Source organism: Panthera tigris, chromosome A1 (genome assembly GCF_018350195.1).
Source record: "Panthera tigris isolate Pti1 chromosome A1, P.tigris_Pti1_mat1.1, whole genome shotgun sequence".
NCBI lineage: Eukaryota > Metazoa > Chordata > Mammalia > Carnivora > Felidae > Panthera > Panthera tigris.
Genome location: NC_056660.1, coordinates 226,455,110 through 226,470,811, shown reverse-complemented (window position 1 = coordinate 226,470,811; position 15,702 = coordinate 226,455,110). Strand labels below are relative to the sequence as shown.

Here is a 15,702-nt window from a genome sequence, read left to right as displayed (position 1 = left end):
AATCTGGCTTTTGCATGTCTCTCTTCTTTCCTCTGGACTTCTATTAATGCCTTGTTTGGGGTGATGTGGCCTTTTCTTTTCCTTCTACTTGTTACATATATTGTTAAACTTGATCTTTATATTTAATTGAGAAACAAATCAGGAAGCGGGTCTTGGTACGTTTATTTGCCCTTGACTCTTATTTGCAAAAACAAGCGGTCAGGGCAGGCAACCTCTGCAGTGGCTGTGGCCAGTGTCCTGCAGAGTAGCCTGGCCCCCGGTTGGGTATGAATTGCTAGGAATGCAGGTGAGCAACTTCAGCCAGAGGAAAAGAGGCAGAGGTCGCAGGGATTGCCTGCCAGCATCTGGTGGAATACTCGGGATGTGGGCATGGTCTTACAGCTGAGACCCCTCCTACGAATTGGGCTCATCCTAACCTGGACACTCCCCGTAAGCAACCAAGGACCTTTCAGAGTCTGTGCTTCAGAATGAACCTCGACTGCCCCAGCACAGGGCAGCCCGTGATGGTCACTGGGCACCCATGAGTGTGCACAGATAACAGTCACCACCTGGCTCCCTCCTGGGATGTTCACCCTGAGACAAAGGCATAGTCAGTCACCTGTGACATATGTCCCAGCTTTAGGCTGCACAAGCTGCCTGTGCCTCTTGCTTTTTTTTACGTGGTAGGTAACCTAGAACGGGAAGTTGCCAGTGTTTTAGATGAGTCAAAGTGCCTTACAGAGATGCCCTGGAAGGCTGGGACGACCACCAGAGGCCTGAATGGGGATTTGAAAATGTCCTCTAGGATTCTTAAGTACTTCAGTTAAAAGGAACCATCGCCCTGCCCCATTTCTGCCCATCTGGGCCATCTTATCCTCCTGGCAGGTCAGCTTTGACCACCTTCCTCCTTGACTACTTCCATGGAACTGTCTGCACTCACAGCCAAGCAGCTGTGCCTAACCCATGGCCTGGGTCCTTCTTCCTCCTTTAATGGGCACCTTCCAGAAAGTTCTGCTGAGAACAGGAGTGGAGTGGATGTGGACCAACCCAGACAGTGACTGTGCCAGCCCCCAAATGTGGATGCACGATGTCTCTGCACCTGCCCACCTGGGCAGCAATAGAAATGCAACCCTGCCTCCGTCTCAGAAGCCAGGTGGCCCGTGCACATTCCTGACCCCCACTCTGTAAGGGGGTAATGATTATGCCAGCTGGGAAGCCGGTTTTGAGCATTAAATGAGATGGATTTTAAATGCCTGGTACTTAGCCTGGTTCATAGGGGGTGTTCAGAAAATACCAGTAGCTGTTGTTATTGTGGCAAAATTAGGAGACTAAGCTCTGTATGCGTTATTGCCAAAAGCGGCTGTGCCACATAAGTTGCTTTTCGTTTGCGTTCTCTAGCAAATTTGGTTTCGTAATCTCAAAATTATTGGGTATTGCTATATAAGTCAGAATCCTAAAGTACATGCTCAAAGAATACAATGGCAGAAATGACTACGCACAGACCGTAGCCTGACGTGGACAGCACGGGCATCCACGAGGGGCAGGTATCCGCAGCCGACTCCGCCAAGACAGGAACAGAGCTTGGCACTCCGCTGTGTGTCCCTTAAATATCCACTGCGGGTCTGGAGCCCTGGACCCTGGAGTTCTCGGCCCGCTGACTTGCTAATAGCAGCCAGCCGTCCTCTGCCGTGTGCCCCAACACCAGCCCGGCAGCCCAGGCTGACCTGCGTGAGGCGGGATTGTCCGGCAGGCGCAACTGCACCACCCAGGACCTGCCCCAGGCACCCAGGAGCCCAGCAGAGGCTAGAGTCCTCGAAGCCCGGGGGATCCGTGAACGTCCTGACGGCGTCGTTGGCGGAAGCCTCTGAGAACAAGCAAGCAGGAACAGGGTGCCTGATGCCCCTTCCCACGTCCCACCTGTTGGTAGAGGGGATTGAGCAAGAGCTAGCTCGGGATTGGCCAGTGGTGTCAGCTTCACCCCCTCTCCCCTGGAACAAAGGGGTCACTTGGCAAATGACAGCTTGAGACAAACACTGCCATTTGTGTGTCTTCCACTCAGCAACTAACGCCACTCAGCCCGCGGGCCTAGGTAGGTGGGCTTCAGAAATGATCTGTTTCCCTTTTGCCATCTCGCCTCGTTGAGTTCCTAAATAGGTATTGCGCGTCTGCTGCCTGTCAGTCACTGTGATGGACGTTAAGGACACACAGTGGACAAGGAGGTCGGGTACTACCAGGAGGACTTCAGGCTGAGAGGAGCATAGGCTTTCCCACGCCAAGGTCCGTTCCCGAAGCTTGAATCGCGGGGCCCGCGGTGTCCACAGCTGCCCTGCCGTGCTGGGTACTCTGTGTGTTACTGTGGCAACGGCACCTTCCGGACGCTCGGGTCACACAAGCTCCTGGAAGGGCCACTCACTGAGGGACACGAGTGACTATCCTCAGGAGCAGGGCAGTAGTCGATTTACTTTTCAGGTATCGCTCACTCTTTCAGAAGGAAAGGAATAAAAGGTGACCGTGGTGAGGCCTGTCAGCAGCTCGGCCGGAGCCGGCGGCCTGCGCTCTGAGTGAACGTTTTCTTTGGCAGATCTGGGGCCGCTCCGTGGTCTGCTGTGTCGGCTGGAGAGCTACTCTCTGGGGCTTTTTAATTTAATGATGCTTTTCTAGGTGAGCGTGGTAGTCCCCGTGACGCCCCCACAACCTAGATCTAAGGCAGCACGGCACCGGCAGGAGGACTGAGCCATTCCTTTGAGGTGCAAGGAAGATGGGGCTCAAATCGTCTCCCAAAAGCAGAGTGTCGTCACTGCGCTGACTCGCGTTAGATTGTCGCTCACGTTGCTTTCTAAGTTTTCGGTGATCGGGAAAGAGGCACGGAGTCAGCTCACGAGAGAGTGGCTCCGAGCCTGTGTGGTGAGCGCTGCTCTGGGCCGGCACGAGACGGCGCCCGCGGATGACATCACATCTCGTTTCAGTTCCCCTCTGCCTTTCTCTTTGTCCTCCCTCCCACTCCAGAGTGAAAGCAGCAGCAGTAGCAACATCTCCACCATGTTGGTGACACACGATTACACGGCAGTGAAGGAGGATGAGATCAACGTCTACCAAGGAGAGGTCGTTCAGATTCTGGCCAGCAATCAACAGAACATGTTTCTGGTGTTCCGAGCCGCCACTGACCAGTGCCCCGCCGCCGAGGGCTGGATTCCGGGCTTCGTCCTGGGGCACACCAGTGCAGTCATCGTGGAGAACCCCGATGGGACCCTCAAGTGAGTGCCCGGCGGGCCGGCCGAGGGGACAGGGGCCCGAGCGCACACGAGGCCCGGAGGCCCCGCTAGAGAGCCAGCCGCTCCATCGTCCATCCGTGCGAGTTCATCTCCAGGCGCGGTGCGGAACCCCAGAGTGAAGACGGGGTGGCCTCTCGTCTCTCAGACGTGTTCTGACAGGGTCTTTTGACAACCTGCGTTTGCAGACACAGCTTTTTTCAAGTCACTGAGTAAACCACAACAATATTGTAGTCCCCAATATTCTGGTTGGGTGGGGGGGGGGGGACTCTCCAAGGACCCCTGCCCTCTTAGCAGGCTATGCTGAGGGTGCACCCATGAAGGTGCTCGTCTGTGAGCTGCAGGTAAAGATCTGTGTGATGCCATTACTGTCGTGCCTCACGTATACTAGAAGGTTTCATTCCACTAAGAAATGAGACCGGGTTTGCTGCGTTAAACTTTAAAAAAAATTTTTTTTAATGTTTATTTTTGAGAGAGAGAGAGAGAGAGACCCAGCATGAGCAGGGGAGGGGCAGGGAGAGAGGGAGACACAGAATCCAAAGCAGGCTCCAGTCTCTGAGCTGTCAGCACAGAGCCTGACGTGGGGCTTGAACTCACAAACCGTGAGATCGTGATGTGAGCCAAAGTCAGAAGCTTAACTGACTGAGCCACCCAGGTGTCCCTGCATTCAACATTTTTTTTTTTTTTAAAGAAAACGGAATTCAGGTGCTGATTTAAAACTCTGCCCTTCTCTGAATCTATTTGGCTGTGATAGAGATCAGCCACATGGCTTCTGGGAATGGAGGCATTGCAGGAATTTGTGATTTCTGAAATCTCCAATGATGGTGACCATGGTCACGCTCCTGTCCAAGCCCGGCAGGACCCTCGGCGGGGTGTGCGGCACACCTGGATGGGACCCCAGCACCACCCCACACCTCTGGGCCTGGAGCTTGCAACCCCCCGGGGATGCTAGGCTTGAGCTCATGCTGCACAGGGTCTCTTCCATGATGATCCCCTTGTCCCGTCTCTCCTCGATACATAGAAGTATTTTATCTTAGTACATTATTCAAGAATCCCATTTTGTACTTTATTTTATCAAAGGGTATTCTTAGGCCTTGTATTAGGGTTCCCCAGAGAAATAGAGCCAATAGGAGCGTGTGTGTACATTCTGGGAAGGAGGCAGGTGTTGTAAGGAACTGGATCATAAGGTTATGGAGAATTATGAGTCCAAATCCACAGTGTAGACCAGCAGGCTGGGTGCCCATTTTGCTAAAGAATTCCCTCCAGCTTGGGGAAGCCAGTCTTTTTGTTCTACTTAGGTCTCCGGTTGATTGGAGGAGGCCCACTCACCACGTGGTGGAGGGCGGAGTGTTTTACTTTATCAATTAAAAATTTTAATCTCGTCCAGAAACACCCAGAACAACACTTGATCATATCTCTGGGCGTCAAACGGCCAAGAATTGACCATCATCATGGCCACTTCTGTATTTTAGTCCTTAACACTTAAGAATTTCTTGGTTTCCCCTCTGGTTTTTAAGACTCAGGGTCAGGTTTCCCTCAGCAGAGCACACTGTTCCTGAAGGAGCCTCAGTCAGCCTGTGTCCCCATAGGTGAGCTACTCAGCTCTTCTCTGATGTTCTCAGGAATCACTTGCCGAACACTGGGAAGATGTAACACTAACGACGTGTTACTTTCCCCCTAGGAAGTCAACATCTTGGCACACAGCACTCCGTTTAAGGAAAAAATCTGAGAAAAAAGATAAAGACGGCAAACGGGAAGGCAAGTTAGAGAACGGTTATCGGAAGTCTCGGGAAGGACTCAGCAACAAGGTATCTGTGAAGGTGAGTCTGAGCGTCTCCAGGAACCCGTGTCATTCCGAGGGGGCAGCAGGGGGCCTGGCGCCCAGCCTCGCTTGCCACGCCCTGCCTCCCGCCAGCCACCCTCGCAGGGCTCCGGGCACAGGTGGGTACACTTGTGCGGGGAACCAGGGACACGCAGCACGCCTGACCAGGTGCACGTGTAGCTTACAAGGAACACTGCCAGCTGCCCAGTGAAGCAGAAACCAGACCCTTGCAAGTACAGCGCTGCAAAGCCGCTGTGGCGCTGATTTCATCCGGGGGCCGCCTCAGCCTCGCCCGCTCCGGCACATTCCCTTGGCAGTCGCTTCAGTCAGCTTGGTTCCCGTCGTGCGACTGCCTCAAACCTGGGTTGGGAAGTGGTTGCCTGGGGAGAAAAAATCTCCCCCAAAGGGAATGCGAGGGCTCTGGGCCAGGGCACCGGCTGCCCTTCAGAAGGAAGGGGTGTGGGGACCAGCTGGACCCAGCCCACTGGATGAGAAAAATGGGCAGTTCTGAGGTTAAAGGGCGTTGATGCGTTTGTGAGAAGGAAGACAAAAGCTCATCTAAATTTGGATGAGTGCATTTAAAGGCGATGAAAATGCGCTGTTTCGATACCCACGAAAACCAAGTTGTATTTCCACTCATCTTTCAGTGATAATCGTAGCCAGGGAATAAACTCAGTATACCTCAAAGCAGTTCTTGCTTCTGGTTAATATCTACGTGCTTTTTCCATTTCAGCTTCTCAACCCCAACTACATATATGACGGTGAGTTCTGTTGTCTGCTTCCTCTGGTCTCGCAGAGCGTAGGTCTGTGGGGCATGGCGGAGAGGCCTCGGGTGTGCCGCGTGGAACGGGTTTTTTGTGGCGCTCCGGGTGTGGGCGGCAACGAGGGCCTCATTCGTTTGTTAGCGTTGGTGGGTGTGGGAGGGGAGCCAAGGGTGACTGGTGTCCCTGACTCCTCTCTCGTGCAGTTCCCCCAGAATTCGTCATTCCCTTGAGTGAGGTCACGTGTGAGACAGGGGAGACCGTTGTTCTTAGATGTCGAGTTTGTGGCCGCCCCAAGGCCTCCATCACCTGGAAGGGCCCTGAACACAACACCTTGAACAACGACGGTCACTACAGCATCTCCTACAGGTGAGGGTGGGTCTCGCTGGCAGTGAACATGACCTCTAGTCACTGTGACCAACACTGTCAAACTGCTTACTTAGCTTTTGCACCCTGATGCCTCCCACAAGGGCCCGTTTCATCCGGGGTACACAATAAAAATTAAAATTCCACTTGAAATTCCTTGGCAGTACTCGCTCTCGGAATTTCCTGTGACCCCAAAGGGGGGAGGGTAGGGGTGGCCACTGGGGGAGCTGCCCCTCTGTGACCCACGGTGTCTTGTCATCTGTACGGCAGTGACTTGGGAGAGGCCACTCTGAAGATTGTGGGTGTGACCACAGAAGATGACGGCACCTACACGTGCATCGCTGTGAACGACATGGGTTCGGCCTCGTCCTCAGCCAGTCTGAGGGTGCTGGGTAAGCTGCTCCCCGAGCTGATCTGAGGCCCAGAGGCCCCACCCCTACACAGACCCGCCCCACATACTCTGAAGTGTTTGGCAACAATCACTCTCGGGGCCTTCCCAACAAGAGGTACAAGGGGCAGACCACGGTATCTAGGACTTCCCGGGGAGGGACACGGTGAAGGCCGCTCATCACGGCCCCGGTGCAGCTGAGTTCCCGGTGCCAGCCTCTGGGTTGGAACACAGCACATTCCGTGTTCTTAGTGCTCAAAACACATCCTCCTATTTGATTTCTCTTTTATTCAATTCCTGAGTTGACACTTTGGCCCTGAGAGACTCTCCTCCAAGCTGGTCTCATGCAGTCTATGAGAGGAGAGGAAGGACTGTGGCTGAGGCTCTGTGCCTGACTTAGACCCTAACGGCGTCCCTCCCGTGAGTGCAGGGGACCAGGGTGGGACCTGCGTCCCTCCGGTCCGAAGCCCTTGCTCTCTTCGCTGCCCAGCAAGGCCTTGTTCTCTCTCCTCAGCTAGACTGAGCGACTGGAGGCAGAACCCATGTCCTGGGCCTTTCTAAGTCTCCTCTGGGTGCACTTGACAAGATGCTCAGGAGGCAGCACGTACCCCTTGATTTGCAGCTACTGCTTTGGCAGAAGGCCAGCTTGGCAGCACAGGACCGCTGACTTTTGTCACGTGTCCCCCAGCTGCACCAGCTCAAGGAACCTGCTTCCGAGAGCAAAACAAAAATAAAACCCTGAACTAAAAGGTGCATTGAGTTCAGGAACACCCTGTGTGTAGACAATGAACAGAATTATCTTAGCATTTTTATCCTGTGTCTCTTCATCCCAGATATTTTAATCTCATTAAACCAGAGAAAGGGAATGTCCTGAATTTCTCAGATCATGATGCAAGGAAGAAAGAGAATCTTGAATTTAAAAGTGAAGAATCACCGGTGTTGTAATTTGTAAAAGAGGCCACAGAAACTGTCCAGGTGGTTTTTGCTTTCTAATAAATCAGTAGCACAAGCTAAAGGCACTTGGGGAGGTGGAAGATGCCACCTTGGAGACGCGAGTTGGAAAATAATGGAAAAGGCAGTGGGTGTTTATTTCTGTCACGTAAACCCATCTCGTCCTCATCCTAAGTCCCAGCCTGTCGTGTGTATTTTATGCTTCGGGCACATCTTCGTTCCTATGAGCCACAGCGGACATGCCCGGCAGCCACGGTGGCCGCCATGTTGGACAGCGCAGGCCTAGAGACCCCTTCCCCCAGTAGCGCCGCAGAAACCAAGCTCAGGGGAGGTGCTGCTCTTGTTACAGGTCCAGGGAGTGATGGGATCATGGTGACCTGGAAAGACAACTTTGACTCCTTCTACAGCGAAGTGGCTGAGCTTGGCAGGTACAATATAAAACCCAAAGCCCCTTCCGGGAGAACAGAGAGTAAGACATAACTCACCGCAGGAGTAGATAAAATCAAGTGGTGTATTTTGCCACCAGTTGGAAGTTATAGGAATTCTATTTGGAAGGTAACCTGTAATTGCCTTTCGACAGTAAACACTGAGGGTTCAGACGTTTTCAGCTCAGATTCCAGGAGACAATGAAGGCCTAAAGCCATAAGCCATCCGTTCATGCAATGACCCAACTCCTCTGCTGTGCGTCTAGGACCGAACCAGCTGTCGTGTCCTTGGGAGAAGTTGGAGGAGAGTCGCTCAAACCCTTTTTGTGGGACTTAATTCTCCTTTGGAGGCTCCGCTAGGAAAGGCTGAGTGTGCCCGGCAGACTTGAGTTGTCTGTGGAGATGTGCATTGGAGATGCGGGGCACGCCTGCATGAGCAGAGAGAGGGGCTCCTCCCTTCCAGAAGGGCAGCCAGGGCTCGGGCGGCAGTCAGCAGGGCCCTCAGGCCCTCTGGCTCGACTCTGCTGCCCATCCACACGGCTCTCCTCCACTTCTCCAGTCCTGACCCAGGCAGCAAGAAGGTCAAAAGCATGACAGCTGAGCTTGTCGCTTTTAAAAAGCTTAACAAGAAACCCCCAGAGTGGCCTCCTCCATTCGAGTGGCTGCACTGGGTCTCGTGGCTCCAGCTACCTGTGCACATACCTGCGTGTATCAGGCTGACCTGTCTGTCCGCTGTCCATCGCTGCACGGGCACACCACTTGCTGTCTCGAGGCAGCGCTGACTTAACCACTTCTGGCCACGTTTGGAGTGACCGGGCAGCTATCCACTGGTTTCCCCTGGGCTCAGTTGGCTGGGACGCTGGGCCTCTCTCCACATAGACTTTCGCCCTGGGCTTCCTCACGTGATGGCAGAAGCCGCAGGGCCTCTCAAGGCTCGGCCTCAGAAATCAGCGGCCGCACTTCTTCCGCGTTGTGTGGGTCAGAAACACCACCGGCCAGGCCAGGTTCAGGGAAGAGAAACAGACTGCCCTTCTGTGGGAGAAGTAGCAGAGTGGTGTGGCCGTTTTCTTCCCACCACAGGGTGATTTCTATTCCTTGCATTCCCCAGTACTCCCCAAATTTCATCCCATCCTATGGTAGCGGGCTCAGATTTGAGGTCCAAGACCCTATTTTCCAGGTTGGGTCAAGGTGCCACTGAGGCTTCTTGGGTGTGGCTCACTGGGGACAGCTCCAGAGGCCGTGGGTGCCGATGAGTGACTGGCCCCACACAGGCGTCCTGCAAGTCAGGCACTGTGACAGCAGTGATACTCCTTTCCAAAAGGGGGCACAGGGTGACCGGGGGCCACCAAGTGCATCCCAGGCTTCTTGACATGGTGAGGAAGGCTTTCCATGACAGCAGAGGCAGAGGCTGCCTGGTTGGTCTCACATGTCACTTCTGCCGAATTTGAGGTCAGGAGGTCACACAGGGTGAGGAGATGGAGTTTGCCTCTAGAAAGGAGAGGAGACGCATGGCTGAGGGGCTCGGAGACTGGCAGGCTTCCTCGGGGTCGTCGCGGGCCGTCATTCCTCCACGAGTGGCCAGGGAGGGCAGGGCCTGTGGACAGGGGAGGCTGCCCCGCCCCCGGTCCATTTAGGTTAACAGTTTCTTGTCCATGACAGACTCAGAGTCGTCTGAAAGTGACCTTCTTGGCATATTTTCCAGGGGCAGATTCTCTGTCGTTAAGAAATGTGATCAAAAAGGAACCAAACGAGCAGTGGCCACTAAGTTTGTGAACAAGAAGTTGATGAAGCGTGACCAGGTCACCCACGAGCTTGGAATCCTGCAGAACCTCCAGCACCCGCTGCTTGTTGGCCTCATTGATAGCTTCGAGACCCCCACCAGCTACATCCTGGTTTTGGAAATGTGCGTACACACCCCCTTCCCTCCCCAGCTTGGGAGCCTCTACCTCAACTTTAAGTGATCTTATTGTTGTTTGTTCTCTAAGAAGGGCAGAGAGTGGCATTTGGGGATCCACAGAACGTGGAAAATACAAAAGAAAAGCCTACTGTCAGAGACCACAGTTCTAGAGCTTTCCAGTAACGGTCGAAAGAAGTATAGTCTTTAGCGTGCGCTGTGCAAACGAGGGAGCAACCAGCCTAGCATCAGAACACCCCAGCACTGCCCAGGGTCCCTCTGGGTGTCGGCCTGGAGATGCCACCTGGTTCCCGGGATCCCCCAGAGGCCCGGCCTCTGAAGACTCATGTGCTGCCGGGGGCCCAGGGTGGACTCACTAAGAGCGAGCTCTCTCATCTCCGATGCTTTGGGCATCCAGTCCTGCCCCTCAGGGCTCATGTCCACCCCCTGCAGGATGGTCAGGACAGGGGGAGGGGGGCACCTCCGGCCAGAGCAGCCCCCCTGCTCCCCGTGGCACTCCAGGGCCTCAGTGCCATCTCAGCGAACACGTCAGTCATCTGAACAGTGAAAACTGTGACCCGAGAGCATCGGTCCTCACTCAGGGGCAGTGTTGCTCCCCAGGGGACATTTGGACATGCCCGGAGACTTGCTTGGATTGGGGGTTCCCCTGACATCTAGAGGGTGGAGGCCAGGGATGCTGCCCAGGATGGCCCCACAGCTGAGAACCATCTGTTTCAAAGTGTTAGCTGTACGGGTTTGGGAAGCCCACCCTAGAACATTCTGGCCTCTGTGAAATATAGGGGCGTTTAGCCAGGTTTAAATACCTATTCCTTCTTTTTTTACTAGGGAGTCCTTTCATATATTTACATGGATTTACAACTTCTTTCCACTGGTAAAAGCAAAATCTTCTGTGCCATTTAGTAGTTCCTTGATGCATTCTTAGGGGGACAGAGTAGGACAGACAGGAAGGCCTCCTCAGAGCCTCTAGGACACATTCTTCCTGACAGTGGGACTCGGGCTCTAGGAGCCCGTCATTTGCAGGGACCCCTTCAAGGCCCTGTGTTTGATTTTTCTGTGTGTTGTATTGCTTTTTGTAAAGAATTTGGAAGTGCCTTCAGAGGGCAAGGCCGGGGGAGGGCATGTGTCAAGACCATCTCCCCTGCCCCCCCCAGGGTAAAGCTCTTGCTGGAGTGTCGAGGGCCTGTCGCAGCCTCCATCTTTGGAATAGCAGACATGTCAGATGGCAGAGGGAGGACGGCAGGCCCCTGAGACGTCCCCCTACGCCGAACATCATGGGCAAAGGGCACGTCAGGGGACTTGGAGCCTGGGCACAGCCCAGTCTGGCTTCTGTCTGTGCTCCCTACCTCATTGGCTCTGTACCTGGAGCTCCTTTCTCAACCTTAGAATTTTTAAAAATCTTGTAATGGGGCTTGTTGTGGCACTAAAATGACGTCCAGGCAGAGACCTCAGTACCTGGGAGGCTCCTTTCAGACTTGAGATGCTGGGTGACTAATAGCTACTGATCATCTGGGGATTTTTCAACAAAAACTAAAGTCCTCATCAAAAATTGGCAAGATGTCCGTTTCTGGCTTAAAATTTACGTATGTTCAGCTGTCCTTTCTTTTTAGCGGAAAACTGAATGCTTTGGTCTCACCATACTGTTAATAGGATTTTTTTTCATAGCAGATGTCTTACTACCACATTCTCCTTGATGACCTTGTTATCAGACAAATGGCTGGTTTTCCTAGAAGTTTGTTTTGCAAGCAAAGGGGGCAGCGTAGGCTGGGGTTCGGGGAGGCCGGGGCCAGACCACCGCATTGCGATTGTGGCCTTCAGTTGCAGAAGCTGGCGTGACACAGAGTGTGTCGTCCCTGGCACGCGGGCAGTGCTGTGTCAGTGGCTTTTACATCAGCAGTGATTCAAAGTAGGGAAGCCTTTTGAGTCCAGCATGAAGCGAGAGGCACCAGCTACCCACACGGGTCGGCAGGTAGTTCCTTCGGCTTCCAAGCTCCCACTTTGGGGAATGGAAACAGGGGTCATTTTGATGGAAGGCACAGTTTCAGTTACTGTCAAGGCTTCTATCCTTACAGATCCCAGAAATGGTGGGGAGGAGGCAGTCCTCCCTCCCGGGTCACAAGTGAGCAGGGTGACCGCATTCTTTAGAACTCTTCACGGCTCCCCTCTGAGTTCTTATTTTAAAAGGCGCCCAGGAAGACCGTGAGCTCGGCGTCTGTGCAAATGCCCGGATTCTGGGTGGAGCAGGCTTGTCATGCTGTGGAGCCCAGGCATTAAGACCAAGTGACTGTTTTCTCATCACCCCGTGACATCAGCTCTTACATTATCCCATTTGGCCTTCCCATCGCCCATTTTAGAGGTGGTAAAACTAAGGCTCGGGGAGGTGGTATCACTTCATTCTATCCAAGAGCAGATGGCTTGCCCAGGCCGTCTCCTCAGTGTCTCAGAGGCTGGGCAGGAGCCCACATGTGCTGCTGTCTGCCTCCCCACTCCCTCTGGGGGCTGAGCGACCTTGTTCCCCGCTCGCATCCATAATGAGGTTGGAAAGAAACGACCCTCTTGATAGAGTCGCGCCTTTAGGTGGAGGTACGATTCCGAAACCCCAGCCTTGTAGGACGTTAACAAGGGGCCCACCGGCAGCCTCCCGTCTCCTGTTACGCAGGAGAGGTCAGCGCCGTGACAAGCATCGTGCGCATTCCTGCCTCCACAGGGCTGACCAGGGACGTCTCCTGGACTGTTTGGTGCGATGGGGAAACCTCACCGAAGGGAAGATCAGGGCGTATCTGGGGGAGGTTCTGGAAGCCGTCCGATACCTTCACAACTGCAGGATAGCGCACCTGGACCTCAAGGTTAGTGGGCTTCCCGGGGCCGAGGCCGGCGTGTCTGAGCACAGGGCCTCTCAGCTTCTGCACTGCATCCAGGCCAGGAGGCCCGGGGGGAGGGGGGGACAAGTACGAGGATGTGGGTAATGGGCACACGGGTCTCTAATCTCCGGTTTTAAGATTTACTTTTGATGCTATAAACGATCAGTAAAGTACTCTTCACATATTCCGTGAGTTCTGGAAAGTTCCTGTGAGTTTCGTGAGGCTGGTGTGGGACTGGTTCAGTGGCAGCTGAGAAAGGAAGGCGAATGTTTCTGTTAGTGCCAGGAGTGAGAACAACACCCAGCTTCCTAAGCCGGAGCCCTTCGGCGCGGCGACTCCACCCCGGTCTCCCGAGAGGGCTGTCCCCGACAGGCGATGCTGACTCCTCCGTGGGCCGACACGCTCTAAGTTTCGTCCCGTTTTGCGTGTGAACAGTCTCTTCCAGTCGACCTCCTGGATGCCCGTTGAGCATCGTGTGTTAAGCGTGGGATGGGGACAGATGGAAGTGACCTTGTCTTATCCTGTCTCCTAGCCTGAAAACATCCTGGTGGATCAGAGTTCGGCCAAGCCAACGATCAAACTGGCTGACTTTGGAGATGCTGTCCAACTCAACACGACCTACTACATCCACCAGTTGCTGGGGAACCCCGAGTTTGCGGCCCCCGAAGTCATCCTTGGGAACCCCATCTCCCTGACCTCGGATACATGGAGTGTCGGAGTGCTCACATACGTGCTTCTCAGTGGCGTGTCCCCCTTCCTCGACGACAGCGTGGAGGAGACCTGCCTGAACATTTGCCGACTAGACTTTAGCTTCCCAGAGGACTGCTTCAAAGGAGTGAGCCAGAAGGCCAAGGAGTTCGTGTGTTTCCTCCTCCAAGAGGACCCTGCCAAGCGTCCCTCGGCTGCTCTGGCCCTCCAGGAGCAGTGGCTGCAGGCGGGCCACGGCAGTGGCAAAGGTGCGGGCGTCCTCGACACGTCCAGACTGACTTCCTTCATTGAGCGGCGCAAACACCAGAACGATGTTCGACCTATCCGTAGCGTTAAAAACTTCTTACAGAGCAGGCTTCTGCCTAGAGTCTGACCCATCCTGAAGTTCTCTCTCATTCTCTTTCACCTGCCAATCAGCTGTTAATTTGAATTTCGAAGAGAAACACAAACCAACATGACTGATGAGCTGCCGTACGTTCATCGTGTGACAGTGCTTTCCGGGTGAGCTGTGCTCGGCGGTGCCCGGGGCTCAGGAGCACGCTGTGCTGGGGTGGAGGACCTTCTCGCACACTCTTCGTGAGCGGAGACAGCATTGCTGTACCACAGTCTTTTATTCAGGTTTCTGCAAAAAAAAAGAAAAGAAACTTTTTTAGATACACACGAATAGAATTTTGCAAATTTAACATTTTCCAGGATTTATTCAAGGACACGAAATGCCTATGTTCAACCACTGGTGTTAACGAACAAAACAGAGATACTGGACAGCTCTGGGGAGGACTCCCCCCTCGAGGCGGCCCTCCCCACGGCCTCGTCCAGAGCTCAGGGTCCACCTGGCTCTGAGCTTTCCTAGCCGCCGGGTCTGTGTACGTCTCACCGGGACGCCAGACCAGGCTCCTGAAACGTGCATTCAACCTCAGACTTTTGCATAAAACTAGAATGAATCGTTCTGCTCTGATGAAATGTAGGCCTTATTTGTATATAAGACTGGTCCTGCCTTCGGTCTGTCCTTCCCTCCTTTCCCCCCCTCCCACCCCCCCCACCCCCCCCCACCCCCCCACCGCCCAGGGCTTCCTTTGGAGGAGGTCAGAGGGTTCTGCCCATCAACCCAGGACGTCAGGTTGGGTCCCACCCCGATGTCCCCTCCCCCTGCTTCCCACCCTCAAGCCGTCAATCAGATTGTCGAGCAGTATACAGTCAGATGAAAATACTGTAAATGCACTCATTGGGGTTTTTTTGGTTTTATTTCATATCATGTGCAATGTTGTGGCTTTAACATTTTATGCAACTATTTATGAAGACCTCTGTTGTACCTGTAATAAATACATAGAAAAAGCACATACTTCGTACAGTGAGCTTTATGGTTTTGTGCGTGTGTCGGGGGCGGGGGGGTGGGGGTGGAGCCCTGTGCCATCAGTTCAAGGAGATTTAACTCTGCGTGAAATTTGTCAGTTTCGAGGACTGTAAAAAGTGATTTCATACTCTGAATATAAAACTGGATAATAGGGTAATGTTTTCAAATTTATTATGCTATTATTCAGAATGCCAAAGTATTATTTTTTTTCCCAAAATCGGTCTGGCCATTTACTACTTTTTAGACTTTTTGACGTTCCACTTTCTGTACAAAAATTGGCTGGATTTTGAGCTTTTGGTAAGAAATAAAAGCCAATTAAGCACTAGCCGCCTTGAGGCTGGCATCTGTGACGTCTGCGTCACTGTGGCAGAATTAACGCTGGCATGGGGACACCTGTCAACAAGCCGCGGGCTTTCTGGGCACGCTTGAATTTTTCTGAATGTCTTTTTATCTTTGTTGTGTGAAATCCACTACGAACGAGACCGGCCCACTTCCCCAGCCAGCCAGACACCTGGGTCTTGAGCCATGAACCGGGCGTAGTTAAGCTTTGCAGCTTCCAATGTATTTTATTTATTCTTTTGTTGGGTTTTTGTTTGTTTCTTGTAAAATTGTACAGAAACTTTTTAAAAGAAATTGGATTCAAAACTGGATGTGTATTCGTAACCTCACAACTTTTATTTGTGTATTGTTTCTTTTATTATTTCAGTTAAATTTTTACATTATTTTGCATGTATATTTCTTTGTACAGAGACCTTACATGTTTACACAGTATGATGTGATGTAAATATTTTATTTTGCCATCAGTTATTTTAAAAAATTAAACATATTTGCCTGATTTGTGTGTTAGGCCTTTTATTTAAATTGGTCACTATGGAACCGAAAAGAGAGACATTGCTGAGGGAGACTGAA

General features: G+C 52.9%; 1 protein-coding gene across 2 annotated transcripts in view; it reads left to right on the top strand.

The window, feature by feature from the left end:
* The window catches only part of TRIO (trio Rho guanine nucleotide exchange factor), a 353,374-nt gene extending 338,899 nt beyond the window's left edge, over window positions 1-14,475 (top strand). For both annotated transcript variants that reach the window (XM_042997460.1, XM_042997467.1), the window contains exons 49-57: window positions 2,986-3,233; window positions 4,930-5,068; window positions 5,804-5,831; window positions 6,038-6,200; window positions 6,468-6,589; window positions 7,886-7,964; window positions 9,664-9,864; window positions 12,581-12,719; window positions 13,267-14,475. In XM_042997460.1, coding sequence (XP_042853394.1) covers window positions 2,986-3,233; window positions 4,930-5,068; window positions 5,804-5,831; window positions 6,038-6,200; window positions 6,468-6,589; window positions 7,886-7,964; window positions 9,664-9,864; window positions 12,581-12,719; window positions 13,267-13,815 — 1,668 coding nt within the window. In that variant the 3' untranslated portion in view covers window positions 13,816-14,475. The remainder of the gene's footprint in view (window positions 1-2,985; window positions 3,234-4,929; window positions 5,069-5,803; window positions 5,832-6,037; window positions 6,201-6,467; window positions 6,590-7,885; window positions 7,965-9,663; window positions 9,865-12,580; window positions 12,720-13,266) is intronic.
* The last annotated feature ends 1,227 nt before the right edge of the window (window positions 14,476-15,702 follow it).